Source organism: Suhomyces tanzawaensis (assembly GCF_001661415.1).
Source record: "Suhomyces tanzawaensis NRRL Y-17324 unplaced genomic scaffold CANTAscaffold_4, whole genome shotgun sequence".
NCBI classification, from domain to species: Eukaryota; Fungi; Ascomycota; class Pichiomycetes; order Serinales; family Debaryomycetaceae; genus Suhomyces; species Suhomyces tanzawaensis.
Genome location: NW_017963639.1, coordinates 696,477 through 711,001, shown reverse-complemented (window position 1 = coordinate 711,001; position 14,525 = coordinate 696,477). Strand labels below are relative to the sequence as shown.

General features: G+C 46.7%; 7 protein-coding genes across 7 annotated transcripts; 4 read left to right on the top strand and 3 right to left on the bottom strand.

Moving 5' to 3' along the window:
- Positions 1-259: 259 nt before the first annotated feature.
- KIP4 (Kip4p) lies at positions 260-3,181 on the bottom strand (the record flags this gene model as incomplete). The annotated part of the gene is made up of 1 exon (XM_020210873.1): positions 260-3,181. One exon carries the CDS (start codon positions 3,179-3,181, stop codon positions 260-262), a length of 2,922 nt encoding a protein of 973 aa, XP_020064290.1.
- Positions 3,182-4,609: 1,428 nt separating this feature from the next.
- CANTADRAFT_26197 (uncharacterized protein) lies at positions 4,610-6,590 on the top strand. Its single transcript, XM_020207686.1, has 2 exons — positions 4,610-4,964; positions 5,136-6,590. Exons 1-2 carry the CDS (start codon positions 4,796-4,798, stop codon positions 6,533-6,535), a joined length of 1,569 nt encoding a protein of 522 aa, XP_020064289.1. The 5' UTR covers positions 4,610-4,795; the 3' UTR covers positions 6,536-6,590.
- Positions 6,591-6,950: 360 nt separating this feature from the next.
- Positions 6,951-8,776, top strand: CANTADRAFT_26194 (uncharacterized protein). The gene has a single exon (XM_020207685.1). It carries the CDS (start codon positions 7,117-7,119, stop codon positions 8,623-8,625), a length of 1,509 nt encoding a protein of 502 aa, XP_020064288.1. The 5' UTR covers positions 6,951-7,116; the 3' UTR covers positions 8,626-8,776.
- A 113-nt stretch (positions 8,777-8,889) lies between these two features.
- CANTADRAFT_50991 (uncharacterized protein) lies at positions 8,890-10,059 on the top strand (the record flags this gene model as incomplete). Its single annotated transcript, XM_020209886.1, has 1 exon — positions 8,890-10,059. One exon carries the CDS (start codon positions 8,890-8,892, stop codon positions 10,057-10,059), a length of 1,170 nt encoding a protein of 389 aa, XP_020064287.1.
- Positions 10,060-10,290: 231 nt separating this feature from the next.
- Positions 10,291-10,570, bottom strand: CANTADRAFT_6335 (uncharacterized protein; the record flags this gene model as incomplete). The annotated part of the gene is made up of 2 exons (XM_020210872.1): positions 10,291-10,315; positions 10,344-10,570. 2 exons carry the CDS (start codon positions 10,568-10,570, stop codon positions 10,291-10,293), a joined length of 252 nt encoding a protein of 83 aa, XP_020064286.1.
- A 1,029-nt stretch (positions 10,571-11,599) lies between these two features.
- Positions 11,600-13,519, bottom strand: CANTADRAFT_90267 (uncharacterized protein; the record flags this gene model as incomplete). The annotated part of the gene is made up of 1 exon (XM_020211674.1): positions 11,600-13,519. One exon carries the CDS (start codon positions 13,517-13,519, stop codon positions 11,600-11,602), a length of 1,920 nt encoding a protein of 639 aa, XP_020064285.1.
- On the top strand, positions 13,387-14,353 carry CANTADRAFT_249331 (uncharacterized protein). Its single transcript, XM_020207266.1, has one exon. It carries the CDS (start codon positions 13,702-13,704, stop codon positions 14,248-14,250), a length of 549 nt encoding a protein of 182 aa, XP_020064284.1. The 5' UTR covers positions 13,387-13,701; the 3' UTR covers positions 14,251-14,353.
- Positions 14,354-14,525: the final 172 nt, after the last annotated feature.

Sequence of the window (14,525 nt, the reverse complement as noted above, 5' to 3'; positions counted from 1 at the left end):
TAATGCGCAAAACGCACAAGACCAAAAGGGTGCTCGGAGTTTGAATGCTTTTTTGAAGGAAGATTACAGCAACACGATAGCAGGGACTACGTAATACTGGTGCCAGCAATGCTACTGTGAGAGTCTTAATTGGGCAGAAAGTCAGAATGCACTTAGAGTGTCCACTGGTGGCCCTAATGGCCTCGTTTGTTTTACTGTACATAATCCTTTGCATAAATAGCCTCGCTAGCTCGTATATTTGTTGAACAGTACCAGTCTATCACTGAAATAAATTCATCTTCTGTATAATGTTACCCCCACGTAAAGGTTTAACGATTCTCAAGTTAAGGCCAGCTTTGGGTGAATTTGGAGGATCATCAAACATACCTGATGTTTCTGAAGTATCTTCATTGAGATCGCTTATTGAATTTCTGATGGTGTCCACCAAGCCAGTTTTTGATTTGCTTTCAGCCAAAAACTCGCCTATGGAAAGAAACTCCTGATGGAAATTAAGAATGGTGCTATCATGCTCAATAAGAGACACACTCTTGTTAGACATTGATTTATCATTTTCGTCGCCTGAATCTCTCTTTTTGGTTGCAATCAACGAGAATCGTTTCAAATTCATCTTAGAGTCCTCTCCAGTACTAGTCAATGTTTCCGAGTTACTGGTTTTTTCATCATTGACTGACAATTCATTTCCCGACAGCTCGTTACCTGACAAATCGTCACCTGTGAGGTTACTTTCTGGAAGCTGTACATCGTCAAGATCACATTCTGGGAGACTATCATCATCCTCTGTAGGTGGGGCAACCTTTGAAAAACGTTTCAGGCTCTTTTTCTCAAAATCAAATCCTTTTTGGGCAATAACTGGAGTCCTGAATATTCTATGTTCATCAATAGTTCTCATGCTTTTCACTGAATGCCTTGAATCAGTCTCAGAGGCTGATACAATTGGAATCTCGGATGAGAAAGTAGCTACTTCTTTCACGCTTTGATCATCAATTGATGAGGACAGGTGAATCAGCTTACTTTCATTGTGTCTGAGCACCATGTTTGCATCTCTCCTAGCATTCTTTTGTTCTTCCAAGAACGATCTCTGATCCATATCTATAAAAGTCTCCCTTGTCTTGTTGTCCAAATAGAACATGCTGTCCCTAGCCTTGCTATCCACTGAGTACATACTCTCTCTCATTATGCTCTCTCTAGCCTGAGAGTATATTTCTTCTTGTTTTTCCTTATTCAATATATCCAATTTTTGTTGGATGTCCCCCAATTTATGACGAAACCCTAACGTCTCCCGGGAAATTTGAACTTGTTGTTCTTTCAAGGAGCCCTTGAGTTTATTGATCTTGAGATCACGGCTTTCAATTATCTTTTCACTGATTAATAAGTGTTTGCGCAAATTATCATTAATAGCTTCAACATCATTGAGCTTGTTGCTAATCTTGTAAAGTGAATTTTCAAGGGCAAACAACTTCGAATCTTCCGCGTGGCTACTTCTGAGATTATTCATTTTCATGCCAAGGATTATTTGTTCTAACTCGGCAATCTTTTTGTCTCTTCTCTCGATGTCTTCACTGAGTTGGAAGGTTGACTTTGAAGGAGGTAATGGGGAAGAAGATGCAGGAATAGGAATCATTCCACCTGATGGTATTCTTGAACCAGGTGTAGGATTATTGCTGGTAGCAGCGGCCGCAAGCGCGGCACCTGTGCTGGCGGTCCCTGAAACTGCTCCAACTGGTACTGGTAATTTGGTTGGGGTGCGAGGGGATATCATAGAATTTCTAACACTGGAGGGTATATTGGCACCAATCGGTATCGACGACGAACGGGGCAGTTGTGATTGTGATTGTGAAATATGGATCTTCCGCTCCTTGTCACCGTTTCTCCATTGTGCCAACTCCAATTCTAGTTGCTTGATGTATAATTGGTTGTTGTCATTAGTCTTTTCCAATTGGGAGAGCTTTTGCCTCAAAGTGCTTGCACTCAATTCGGTATTTATGTGGGCAGTGTTCTTGATGTTTTTGGTTCGATTACCAAATCTAAGTGTTGAAAGGGTTTCAGGTTCGTTGAGGGAAGATGGAGAGCAATTGATGATAAGGGAAGTTCTAGAATTACCACCCAAGGATTCTTGCAATATCCTAGTAAGCTTGGAATCACGGTATGGTATATGAGTAGATTTTCCATCTGTCAATGCATTGATCACATTTCCCAAAGTCGAAAGGGAACTATTAATCTTCTTGGCTTCTTCCAAAGTTTGCCCCTGAGCACCAGTTTTATCAACCTTTTCACTACCGGCCAAATCAACCAAGAACAAATGACTTCGCTTCATTATTCCAGACAGAATATGTTTCTGAGTTAATTTGATTTGGAATATAGCATGGGATCTTGAGGACTCGATGTTCATGTTTGTGGATACAGATGTCCTGAACTTCAACCCTTGCAATAGTATTAAATTTAACTCATCAACGGACGAAACGAATGCTTGTGATAATCCCTTCACATAAATTCCATTAGCCTTGTCGGAATGGATGGAGAATTTATGGTCGGGGTTGTTGTTGTTAGAGGTGTCGATTAAATCGTTTATCTGCTCCAAATGGAGCTCCATGAAGGAAACACCCACGGTGTACTCAATTTCAGAGGAGCCGTTTTGGATCCTTGCAAAGATTTCTTGTGATATTCTGGGAATCACCCCCTGGTTGTTCTTGGAGTCGGTTGCCCCCAACATGGTGTAGGACTTACCGGACCCAGTTTGGCCGTAGGCCAAGATGGTTCCGTTGTAGCCATTAAACAAGTCGTCCACCGACTTGTACACGGAGAACTTGTAAATTTCTTCCTGGGTGGAGTCTGCCTGGAAGACGCGGTCAAAGGTGTAGGTGGAGGCACCGTCCCTGCCGTCGACAGTGACGCTCTGGGAGTCGGGAAACGATACGATGACATTGCCTCTGTTCTTCTCCGAGTCGTCTTCGGGACGGAACCGACAGATGACCTTGATGTTGTTGTTGGAGCTGGACGCCTGGAGTCCCGGATGATCGGCAGCGATGAACGAGGAGGCGGGCGGGTTGAACGGCGACGTCAACAGGCCCTTGTCGACCTCAAGCTCGTAGTCGTACAGGGTGTTGGAGGTGTCTTCGTTTTGCTTGCTGAAGCAAGGGCTGGAGGTTGTGGAGCCACCAGGGTGGTGGGTATTGTCTGACATGGAGTTGTGGGGATATCAGCAGGATCAGGATCGGAGAGAACCAGCAGCCGGCTCAGGAGGAACCAACGACGAAAGACAGGGAGGAAGTCAGCAAAAGATGACAGGAGAAAAGCAGTCAGGTACCAGATGTAATATTGGAAGATTTACAAACAAATTAGTCGAGAGGCTGCGCCGTTGTGAGACCAGGACGGGGACGGATGGGCTTACGTAAGAGGCGTTTGGTGACAATGGCGTCGTGATCCCGGCGGGAAGGTGGGCTACGGAGGCGCCAGTGGGTGCCAGGTGGGACCTGCCGTGGTGAGACGGGGATCGTGTGCAATGGACCATCTGGTGGTGGGCAGTACCGATCGCTGCGCATTGAGGGGCCAAACCCACCAACTGGTCCCAGCAATTATCTCGTGATTTTTAGACTATCACCGCCGTGTGCCCTGGCCTGTTGTCATGTAGGATTAGACGAGCAGCCTGGGGCCGTCAAGACGACAGCTGGTTGGAGGTGGGATCATGTGACAACAATAAGTACGAGCCAGCCTCGAGTTTGTGACGCGACGTCAACATTACACAAGCGCGTCGATGACAGATGCCATGAGCTGAGATGCCATGAGTACGAGAAGATCCACGAAGCGCCAAGAAGAACCGTTCAGGACGCGACGAGACTCCGAAACCACCGGAGGGGCTTGAGACACCAACAGAATGGTGGTGAAAGTGCACAGATACGGTACTTGCCCAGTTGGGCGGACGTAGGAACGAGATGGAGAGTGATCTTGGAAGAGGACGTTTTTTGCGAGGTACCGAGTCTAGTGCGAGATCGGTTCAGACTGCAGTTTTAGTCACGTGCGTGCATAAGCTTCAACGGGGTAATAGCTCTTGTGCGGATCCTTTGGACAGCCTGGCTCGGTGCTGGGATAGCTAAGCTGCCATATACTGTGCCTTTCAATTTTAGGCTTTTGGGGTTGCTTTTGTACCATTTCAACGGGGCTCCATCAACTCTCCTGGCGATCGGAAATCATATATACACGTGTTGGTATATTCCGGGGGCGGGAACTACATCTGAAGCGAAGTCCACCATAGACCAGATCAAATGTCTTTCATCAGTGAGGAACACTTCTTGTCACTCGCCTCCCGCACATCACCTCACTTGCCCCTCCAAACTGGTAATCACTTCACCATTTGCACACCATCTTTAATGGCATTTCTTAAGATTTTTCCGGTGTGAAACATCAGTTGATTTTAGATCACTTCACATCATCCCGCATCTCTCAGTTTTTCCGGTGAAGAGCATCAGTTGATCTGGTAATGCCATGCAATAAACAAGCTCGATGTTATCTCCACGTGATGCGACACGTGAGCAGTGCCAGAAATGACCCACCCCTTGCCAACAGCTTCCATCGCCGCCAACTGGTCCCCCCAGCAACCCCCATCTCGTCCTATCCAGCTTGCTTTCTTGCTAGATGACCCCAGTGCTGCTCACCAACAGTGTTCCCACTCAAAAAGCAAAAGCACTTGCCCAACTTGCTCCGAGCCCTGTAAGCGCATATAATTTCGCCCGAGTCCGTGTGGGAATATAAAGCCGGCCCACCATCCTGAACTCATCGAATACACTTGAAAAGCTTTGCCATGGGTCAGTTATCGTCACAAGGCTACAACGCCATCATCTACTTGTCATATGCCTTCTTGTTGTTCACCGGGCTCTTCTTGGCTTGGAAATACTCCTCGCTGAACACATTCTTATCATCAAACGGAACCCAAAGGGGCATTCCATTGGCCCTCAACTTCATTGCCTCAGGTACGTACTCCAGGCGGAGATCAGGCTATCACAAATACTGTAGAGTGTTAACTTACGGGTGTCTTTCTGCTTCTTCTTAGAAGCTCAAAGTCTGAGATTATACCGTACGGACTCGATCAAGTTGAAACTTGCGTGAGGATAGTTAGCACAAAATATCATACTAACCATTAGCCATGGGTGTGGGTATCTTGGCCACCTACTCTCAGATTGCCAACCAGGCCGGTTTGCACGGTTTGTTGGTGTACACCTTGTGCGGTGCCATTCCCATCTTTGGGTTTGCTTTGGTGGGGCCCATCATCCGTAAAAAGTGCCCAGAAGGGTTCATTTTCACCGAATGGGTCAGACAACGGTATGGTCCTGTCACCAGTCTTTACTTGTCATTTTTCACCTGCTTGACCATGTTTTTGTTCATGATTGGTGAATTGTCTGCCGTTCGTGGAGCCATCGAAACCTTGACGGGAATGAGTGCTTTGGGGGCCGTTATTGTGGAGTGTGTAGTGACTTCCATCTACACTTCATACGGTGGTTTCAAGGTCAGTTTCATCACCGACAATTTCCAAGGTGCATTGGTGGTGATATTGATCATCATCTGTGCTTGCGGAATGGGATCGTACATCCATATTGATCCCTCAAAAATTGGCGAGAGTGGCTTATTGAAAGGTAACAAGCTCGGATGGCAATTGGTGTATATTTTATTTGTGGCCATCTTGACCAACGACTGTTTCATGGCCGGTTTCTGGTTGAGGACGTTCGCCAGTAAGACCAACAAGGATTTGCTTGTTGGTTGTTCCATTGCCTCAGTGGCTGTGTTTGTCATCACCACTCTTGTGGGTGTTCCAGGGTTTTTGGCTGTGTGGTCTGGGGACTTGACAGTGCTGGATCCTAACGGAGCCAATGCATTTTTCGTTTTGTTGGACAAAATGCCTAACTGGATTATTGCGTTCGTGTTGATCTTCTGTATCTTTTTGTCCACCTGTACCTTTGACTCCTTGCAATCTGCCATGGTGTCTACCATTTCCAACGATTTGTTCAGAAACAAATTGCCTATCATTTACATCAGAGGCTTGGTGATCATCATCATGGCCCCCATCATTGTATTGGCAGTGAAGGTGGCTGACAACATCTTGCAAATTTACTTGATCGCTGACTTGGTGTCTGCTGCCGTTATTCCTGCTGTGTTCCTAGGCTTGAGTGATTCGTGGTTCTGGTTCCTCAGAGGTTTCGACATCATGTGTGGTGGTTTGGGTGCCTTGCTTGCTGTGTTTGTGTTTGGTACTGTCTACTACGGAAGTGCCAAAGAGGGTGGAAAATTGTTGTTGATCTGGAATGGTATCTATGACTCTTCTGATTGGGGAGCCTTTGGTGCGTTTGTAATTGCCCCATTTGGTGGTATGCTCATCACCTTAGCTGCTGCTGCTGTGAGAATTGGGGCCATCTGGGCTTACTGCAAACTCACTGGCGCTCCATTCGAAGCTTTGGACAGACCTGAAGTTGTTGAAACCGAAACCACCGAGGTGGTATCCCATTACGGCTCCTTAGAGGACCCACTGAAAAAAGACCCCAGTGTGTAAATAGTGTATAGAATAATCATGGGTGCAAATCCAGCAATATTAATAAACTAATTCCTGATAGACAGTGACTTGAGTGTAAATTTCGGGCGGAAAAGGCAGTCTCGTGTCTGGCTAATGGTAAGAAGCTGGCCAGAACTTCTCGCTACTTTTGACACTTGTTCTAGAATGCTCACCAAATGATTCTAGACGCCTGGTATTTGTACTCAGAATGCACGGTGGAAACCCCAAAAACTTCTAGTCGGAGTTTGCCAATACTCCTTGTGTAGCGGTGTCATCAGCCAGGATGTCCCATTCCCCGGGCAGCTCGCCTGACATACCAATCACAACCACTCCAGACCACAAGGAGTCACGTGGCAAGTTTTTTCTTATCTATAAGCCTCGATTTTATGCATGGAACATCGAGTAATATCCTCATCTAACGCCGACCCTTCCGCCTGCTTATCGACCAAACCCATTTGTTTTGTCCCTCCAATCGAGTTCCTCCATCTCACCTGCCACCCCTAGTCATAGTGGACCACTTTTAATTGCCTATCGATCCCAGTATCGTTTATTAGTCCACCACGTTTCTTCCAACGTTCGCCATGTCTGAGGTCCCGCAATCTCGTCGTTTGGCCCAGTGTATTTGTGCCGTCATATGGTGTCTTCTCTCAGCAGGACCCATCTTTGGCTTCGCTGCGTTGAAGCCAATCCTTATCGATGAGCACGTTTATGAACATGCTTGTGACGTTTCTTCTAGCTCGATGTCCATGCAAACTGCTTCCATCCTTTCCAAACCAGCCGAGTTCTTCGTCACTGCCGACTCCACCGCCAAATGCACCAATCAGGACTTGAAGCTCAACATGATGTTCACGGTTGGTGCCATGGTGACCAATGTTTCTGCCTTGGTCATCGGTAGATCCTTGGACATTTATGGCCCCAAGGTGTGTGGATTACTTGGAGCGTTCTTCTTGTCATTGGCGTCTGTTATCTTCATCTACGCCAGAACCATCAGTGCTGCCGCTAGCTTTATTGATCCGTACATTTTAGGGTATGGTTTCTTGTCGTTGGGTGGACCCTTTGCATTCATCTCCTCGTTCCAGCTCTCCAACGCATTCCCAAAGAAGAGTGGAATCATTCTCGCCGTCATCACCGGAGCATTTGATGCCTCTTCGGCCGTGTTCTTGGTCTACAAGATATTCTACAACAAATCCAATGGAGTCTTCACTATCGCGAACTTCTTCAAAGTATACTTGGTGGTGCCTCTCTTCATGATGTTGGCCCAGATCACCATCATGCCCAGCGAGTCATACAAGGCCACCGCAAAGCACATCACCGTGACTTCTGAGGATGAGAATTCTCCTTTGTTGGAGTCCGATGCCTCGTCCTCAAATGCTCGTCCCCTGGGAAGAAGAGACTCCATTGGTGACGCCTTGAGACAACCTTACGAAGAAGAAGGCCAAGAGCAATTGGTCAAACATGCGGGGGGTATTTTTGGCGTTTTGCATGGCCACTCTGCTAGGTACCAGATCGCTACTCCTTGGTTTTATCTTATGGTTTTGTTCACTATCATTCTGATGTTGAGATTGAACTATTTTGTGGCCACCATCGGCTCGCAGTATGCGTACATGATCGACTTGGAAAGTGCCCAGAAGTTGAACAAACTCTTTGATGTGGCATTGCCATTGGGAGGGCTCATTTCTGTTCCATTTGTGGGTCTTTTCCTCGACAATTGTTCATCGGTGGTCATCTTAACCACCACTTTGGCGATTTCCCTCACCATTGGTGTCTTTGGCTTGTTTGGAAATTATGCTGCTGGTGTTATCAACATCTGTCTTTTCGTGGTATTCAGACCATTGTTCTACACCGTAGTTGGTGACTACTGTGCCATGGTATTTGGTTTTGATACCTTCGGCACTGTTTATGGCCTTATTATGACCATTTCTGGTGCATTAAATTTCAGTCAGACCATATTGGATAAATTGACCCATACCACCTTCGACATGAACCCGATCCCAATCAACTTGATCTTGCTTTTCCTGACTATTGTCATCGGATTTTCTACTGTGGCCTATGTCAAAGTTCAAGCTAGAGCATTGCACGAGTCCAAATAGACATTTGTGAATTGAGAGGACTGTCTGGAGAAACTCCGAGTGAAAATTCCGATCATTAACACGCTTAGTTAAATTTGGAGAAACTCTCCATCTTAAACATTCGTATCACTACTTAGAAATACTCTGATACAAATACACATTCTTCGATGAAACTTCTTAGACAAACGACTAGACTCGGAGTTACGTATGTGGTCGCGTGTCTGAAGTCACGTGTGTGGTGGTTTTAAGTTCACGAAAACCACTTGGTAGATAAAGCACAACCACATGAGACCAAATTCAGCAGTGATAGCCTTTGCGAGCCTCTATGGGTTGGCAAATGCGTCCTACGGTGATACACTTCCGGAATTCCAAACATGTCTCAAAGAATGTATCCTGATAATGCATTGTCGCTACCGTAACATCTTCCAAGAGATCGAAGCATCAAGAGAAGAAGTGTACAAACGGGAACAGGAAATAGAACCACGCCTCTCCCAAAGACAGATTGAGATCGATTATTTCACTCTGAAGCATCAATTATCGGCGATCAGTGCCATCTTCTGGAATTGTGAAGACGACTGCAGCTATAAATGCCAACAACTAATCACAGAACAAAGAAAGGCTTCCGGACTTCCGATGGTTCAATTCTTTGGAAAGTGGCCATTTACCAGGGTATTTGGAATCCAAGAGATCTTTCTGGTCATCTTTTCGTTTGGAAATTTCTACGCCAATTACATTAATTTATTCAAGGTTTTACACCAATACAACAAGAACCGCAAAGATCCACACGACACCTACCACTTAATGTACCTCCAATACGTGTACTTTATCATTATTGCACTCTGTGGGTGGTCTGCAAGCATTTTGTTCCACATAAGAGACAATCGAATTACCGAGACCCTTGATTATTACGGGGCATTTGCAATTGTGCTATCGAACTTCAATTGTGTGAGTGTGAGATATTTTGAACTATTCAAAAAACCAAAGCAGTTGGTAATTTGGCAAGTGGTGATGGTGATGATCTATGTGGGACATTGCATAAAGCTTAAGCTAAATTGGAACTACGGGTACAACGCCAAGATCAATTTGTTGTATGGATTCGGGTCGATTGTTTTGTGGGTGGCACATTCCTTGAAGGTGAACCGCAAGTATAAGGAGAATTTCTTTCTCTACAATAATTCGATGCAAATTTTACCATTCGAGACCAAAATCTTGACTAAATTAAACATGCTTTCTGTGTCGCAGACCCGACTCATTCCATTGATCCCGATTTTCTTGAACGTGTGGATGATGATAGGGATGTCGTTCGAAGCCTGCGACTTCGAGCCGGTGTACCAACTCATCGACGCACACAGTATCTGGCACATTTTTACAATATTTCCTACAATCATCTGGTTCGACTGGAATATCTGGGACATTGAATTGAGTAAAGTAGGGGAATTAAATAAGATTAGTTAAGACATAGTAAAGAAATATGATCCATGAAACCGAAGATACCAACGCACTGGTCGAAGTATGCGTAGGACGAGTCCAGAAATGAAGTATGCAAAAGGAGGGTAAAGGACCCAATGCGGATTAACGCGAAGAATGACGAATAGAATGCAAGCACTGGAAGCTGTGAAGTTTCAGCGAGAAAATGGCCAATTTTCAAATTAAAGGCCTGATGCGAAAAATCAGTTTCAGGTCATACTAGATGATGGGCTTCATCTTCTTCCTTGGTGGGTTTTTGGTGAATGAGGTACTTGGACACAAAGTAGAGCACAAGCACTCCGAAGGCCACCATCAACAACGAGGCCTTGAGATTGACCCCCGAGTCGTGGCCTGTGTGGGCGTAGCCATGGTTGTATCTCTTGAGCACAAGGTCGTAATTCTGGAATTTCATGAAAGGCATAACGTGCTTCAAATTGCCGGTTTCGTAGAAGGCATGTTCGCCGAGCAAGGCACGGTCTGAGGTGGGTAATGGAACCATTGTTGAGCGAGTGACTGGTAAGTGTATAATGGAGGTGGTAGTTGGGGCTGGCTGTGGATCTATATATATGCTATCAGTAAAATGGGTCGCAAAACAGCAATTACATGCACAGACACAAAAAATCACGACACTGGCTCATCACAGACGCACAATTGCCACAATATTTCTCAGACACATAATCCCAACGCCGATGTGGAATACCAGTGACCGCGCCATTCTGCAAACGGCAAGTGGCCGGCGAGTGTGGTGGGCTGGGGGTGTCCTGGTGTGCCATGGAGGCGCCTCCATGGCCACCTCAATGGCCACCACCACGGCCAACACCACCACGTCCTCCAACGGGGGTGCCCCTCAAGACCCTTGCTGGCCGTTTCCATGTCATCAGTGTCGGTTCAGACACCGATAAAATTAGAAGCTGGCTGTTGACCATTTTTCCGAAAGGAGACGGAAGCTGCGCTGTAACGTGAACTACCTGAAATGATGTAAGTCGACAGCGTCGGGGTCATGTGGTCCAGGACACCCACGAATACGTGGTGGATGCTCCAGACTGGGCCTGGTGGGTGCTGCCAATGGGGTGCTGCCACCGACACGGTCAACCCTCTGGATACCGATGTGGTGCCGGTCCCACCGGCATCCGGTCTGGGTAGTCCCATAACCCGATCGAGGCTTTGTGCGACATGCACTCGGGATCGGAGCATGTAATTAAACACCTGCAGTATCTCATCGGAAAAAGGAGTGTGGTGCACGGCGCCAAGCCACCCCTTCGGGAACTATACCCTTAAAACGTGCTCATGCCAGCACTCCTGTGCGACAGGGATAGCGACCGTCATTACTTTGCCGATGCAGCATGGGGTATGGTACCTGCTTATCGGGGGCATTGTTAACAATAAGCGGGAGTAATATTAGTGGGGGCACAGCTGGAGCTGGAGGGCTCTACGTTATAGGTGTGGATGTAAGATGGAATAGATATCCGGTTCTCTAACAGAATTAAATACATACGTGTAGAAGTGAAGTGATGCTAGGGGCCCTGGATCATGGGGCGGATTTGTCTCTCTTAAACTTGCTGAAAATCAGCCTCTTCTTCTTGGAGGGTGTGGGGGGAGCAGAAGGCTCATTGGCTGCGAAGCCTTTGGATTTGGGCGATGGGAAGTCCCCATGCATGTGTGTGGTAGAGGGTGGTGGCAAGATGGTGGTCTTCATGTCGTCGAAGCCGTCGGAGGTCTTGTGGCTGGAAGCAGCCAAGATGGTCTGCATGTCGTTTTGCGAGTAGTAGTTGGTCGAGGACACACTGGATGCAATGGAATCGAATCTGGATCCTGACATGATCGACTGGTCTAGGCTTTTGGCAGTGCTCTTGGAGCTGATGCTCTCGTTGCGGTTCATCTTGCTGGACTTGGACTTGGAGCTCGACATCTCGTAGTACTTGAAAATCATGCTGGTTTCGTCTTCGTCCTCTCTCTCGGTCTCGTTTCTTTCTTGTACACCTTGGAGGGCCGAGTTTCCGCCATCTCTTCCATCGATGATCAACTCGTTCAACGTGAACTTCAAGAGGCTCCGCCACAACCCGAACAAATCATCGTATCCGTTCATGTTGGAGGTTGATTGGCTTATGGAGGTGGCACTCTTCAAGTTCTCGATGACGGTTTCAATCAACTTGGAGATCAAAACTCGATGAGTATCCAAATCCACTTCACCCGCAAAGTTGGACTTCTTGCGGCCAAAGCTGTCGGTCGATTTCATGTGGTTGATGCTGCCGTTGATCAAAGATTGATTATTGTACATTTTGAAGTGCTCCCCTCTCATTAAGTGTACATACTCGTAGCTGAAGTCCTTGTAGTAAAAGAAGTTGTAATTTTGGATGGTTTGAACGTCAGCAAGTGACTCCAAATTGGTGGGGTCGCCCGACAATATGAACAAGTTGTAAAGCAAGTAGTCTATTAATTCCCCAAAGAAATTCATGGTTTGGTGGATTGGTGGCAAAAGTTCAAAGTAGTTGAACGTGGATTTGACTTGGATAGAATCGTATTTCAAGTCCTGGTAAACATTGTTCCAGAACTGGTTGGATTTGAACAACATTCTGACATTGATTGCAGGCTTGTCAGAGGCTTTCTTCTCTGGCTTTTGTTCAGTCAAACTGAACTTGTTCAACCTATACATCATGTCCATTTCTTCGTCTTGCTCATCATCCTCGGATTCTTCGTCAGTCTTCAACTCATCCACGTTATCGGCAGATATAGGCGCCAACATTGAGGGGAAACCGTTGACCTCGTCGGATCTCATGGTGATCTTGGCGATCTTTCTCATGTACTTGAGCTTGTGGTCGCCGTTTCTCTTAAATTGGTTGGCCTTTAATTGGATCAATTGATAATCATTTATGAACTCTTCAAAATAACTGTACCGCAAGATGTGCGCGTTTCTTACCGAAAACAATAACTCGCCTGAATCCTTCTTATACTTATTCAAGGACTCGTTCAAATGGTGATATTTGCATTCGTTGGTCAATGCCATGAATTTTTGCTCAAATTCACTGATCTTCATTTCCAAAGGCGGTAATTCAATGGTCTTGTAGACGTACGAGCATGTGTCTAGGTCAAATACCTTTTTCTTGCGCTCGTGCAAAGGCACGTAGTCTTCGAGGGTAGAGTTGGCAATACTGTTGTTTCTGTAGGCGGTGGTGGAATTGGCAATGCTAGGGTTTCTTGTGGACGAGAAACTGGGGTGTTTGAAGGTGGAGTTGACGACACTGGGGTTTCTAGAGCTGGGGGTGGAGCTGGCGACGCTAGGAAGACGGTCGGCTCTCAACACCTTTCTCTTACCCGAGCTTTCGCTCGAATGGTCCGATCTGACCGAGGTAGAGTCGCTGGATCTGGGTTTGGCGCGAGGCACCCTCTTCTTGTCCCTCTGGATTCTTTTCACCTGTGAGGTGTCCTGTAACATGAGAAACGCTGACATGATGGTAGCAGTAGCAGGATGTGGACAGTGACTGAAGCAAGAACTTGCACCTACGTCGGAGATATTGAAAATGGTTAGAAGTGGCTCTATATATAACCATTGAACGGAAATACCAGATGCGCCCGTACATGAGACAATAACCACATGCACCAAGAATAGTCCACCAGTGTGGCAAACCATCAATGGTGGAGCCCCAGTGCCGATCGGAAGAAATAGCCAATTTCACCTCAGTTCTGTGGGGCAGGGATATTTTATGCAACACCGGTATGGTAATAGTGCGTAAGGAACGCTGTGTGAGACCACCCACCGGCGTCTTAAAATCTCGTTGGGCGTGGTCGTCTAAAACAATAGGCAATTTGGCTGCAGTAGTCCCGTTTTGGGGCATGATCCCAGGTGGGCTGCATTATGGCATACTTGTGCATACGCGGGTACATACACGATACTCCTTGAATACAATAGGGCTTAGTGGAGGACAACCGACCGTTGGAGCAAAAGAAATCACTCGTCCAATTACAGGGTTCTCTGCCAACGATCGGATCGAAGTGTATGCGCCTGTCTCGGGATTCATCTTCCTGGCCCCAGTGGACCCACCTATCTCGAACGGCACCAGCTTCCCTGGTTTTGAGCGGATTCAGCAGCAATCGCCCTCGAGTGCTGAAACCTCACACGAGGCGTACCTCGTGCAGGGTTTCAACCTGTCTGATGGTGTCAAGCCCTCAGGGCAAGTCTAGGCGTGCCTGGATCACTTGCAAACGCACTGATGTCAACCGACGCACGGATGTCAACGAGCGCATGCGACGTAAACGAGCTCGTAGATGACATGCGTCGATCAACTGGCAAACCAGCCCCAAGTGGCACCATTTGAGAGTGGCCATAGGCATTTCCGACCTCCTAGAACCATCGGGGCGTTATATCCGTCCCTCGTTCCAGTAATCAGCTACATTGTTTCAGAACCCTTTAGTGCTTGCTTAAACCAGAATGCCGCGGGATTCACGTTGGTGAGGCA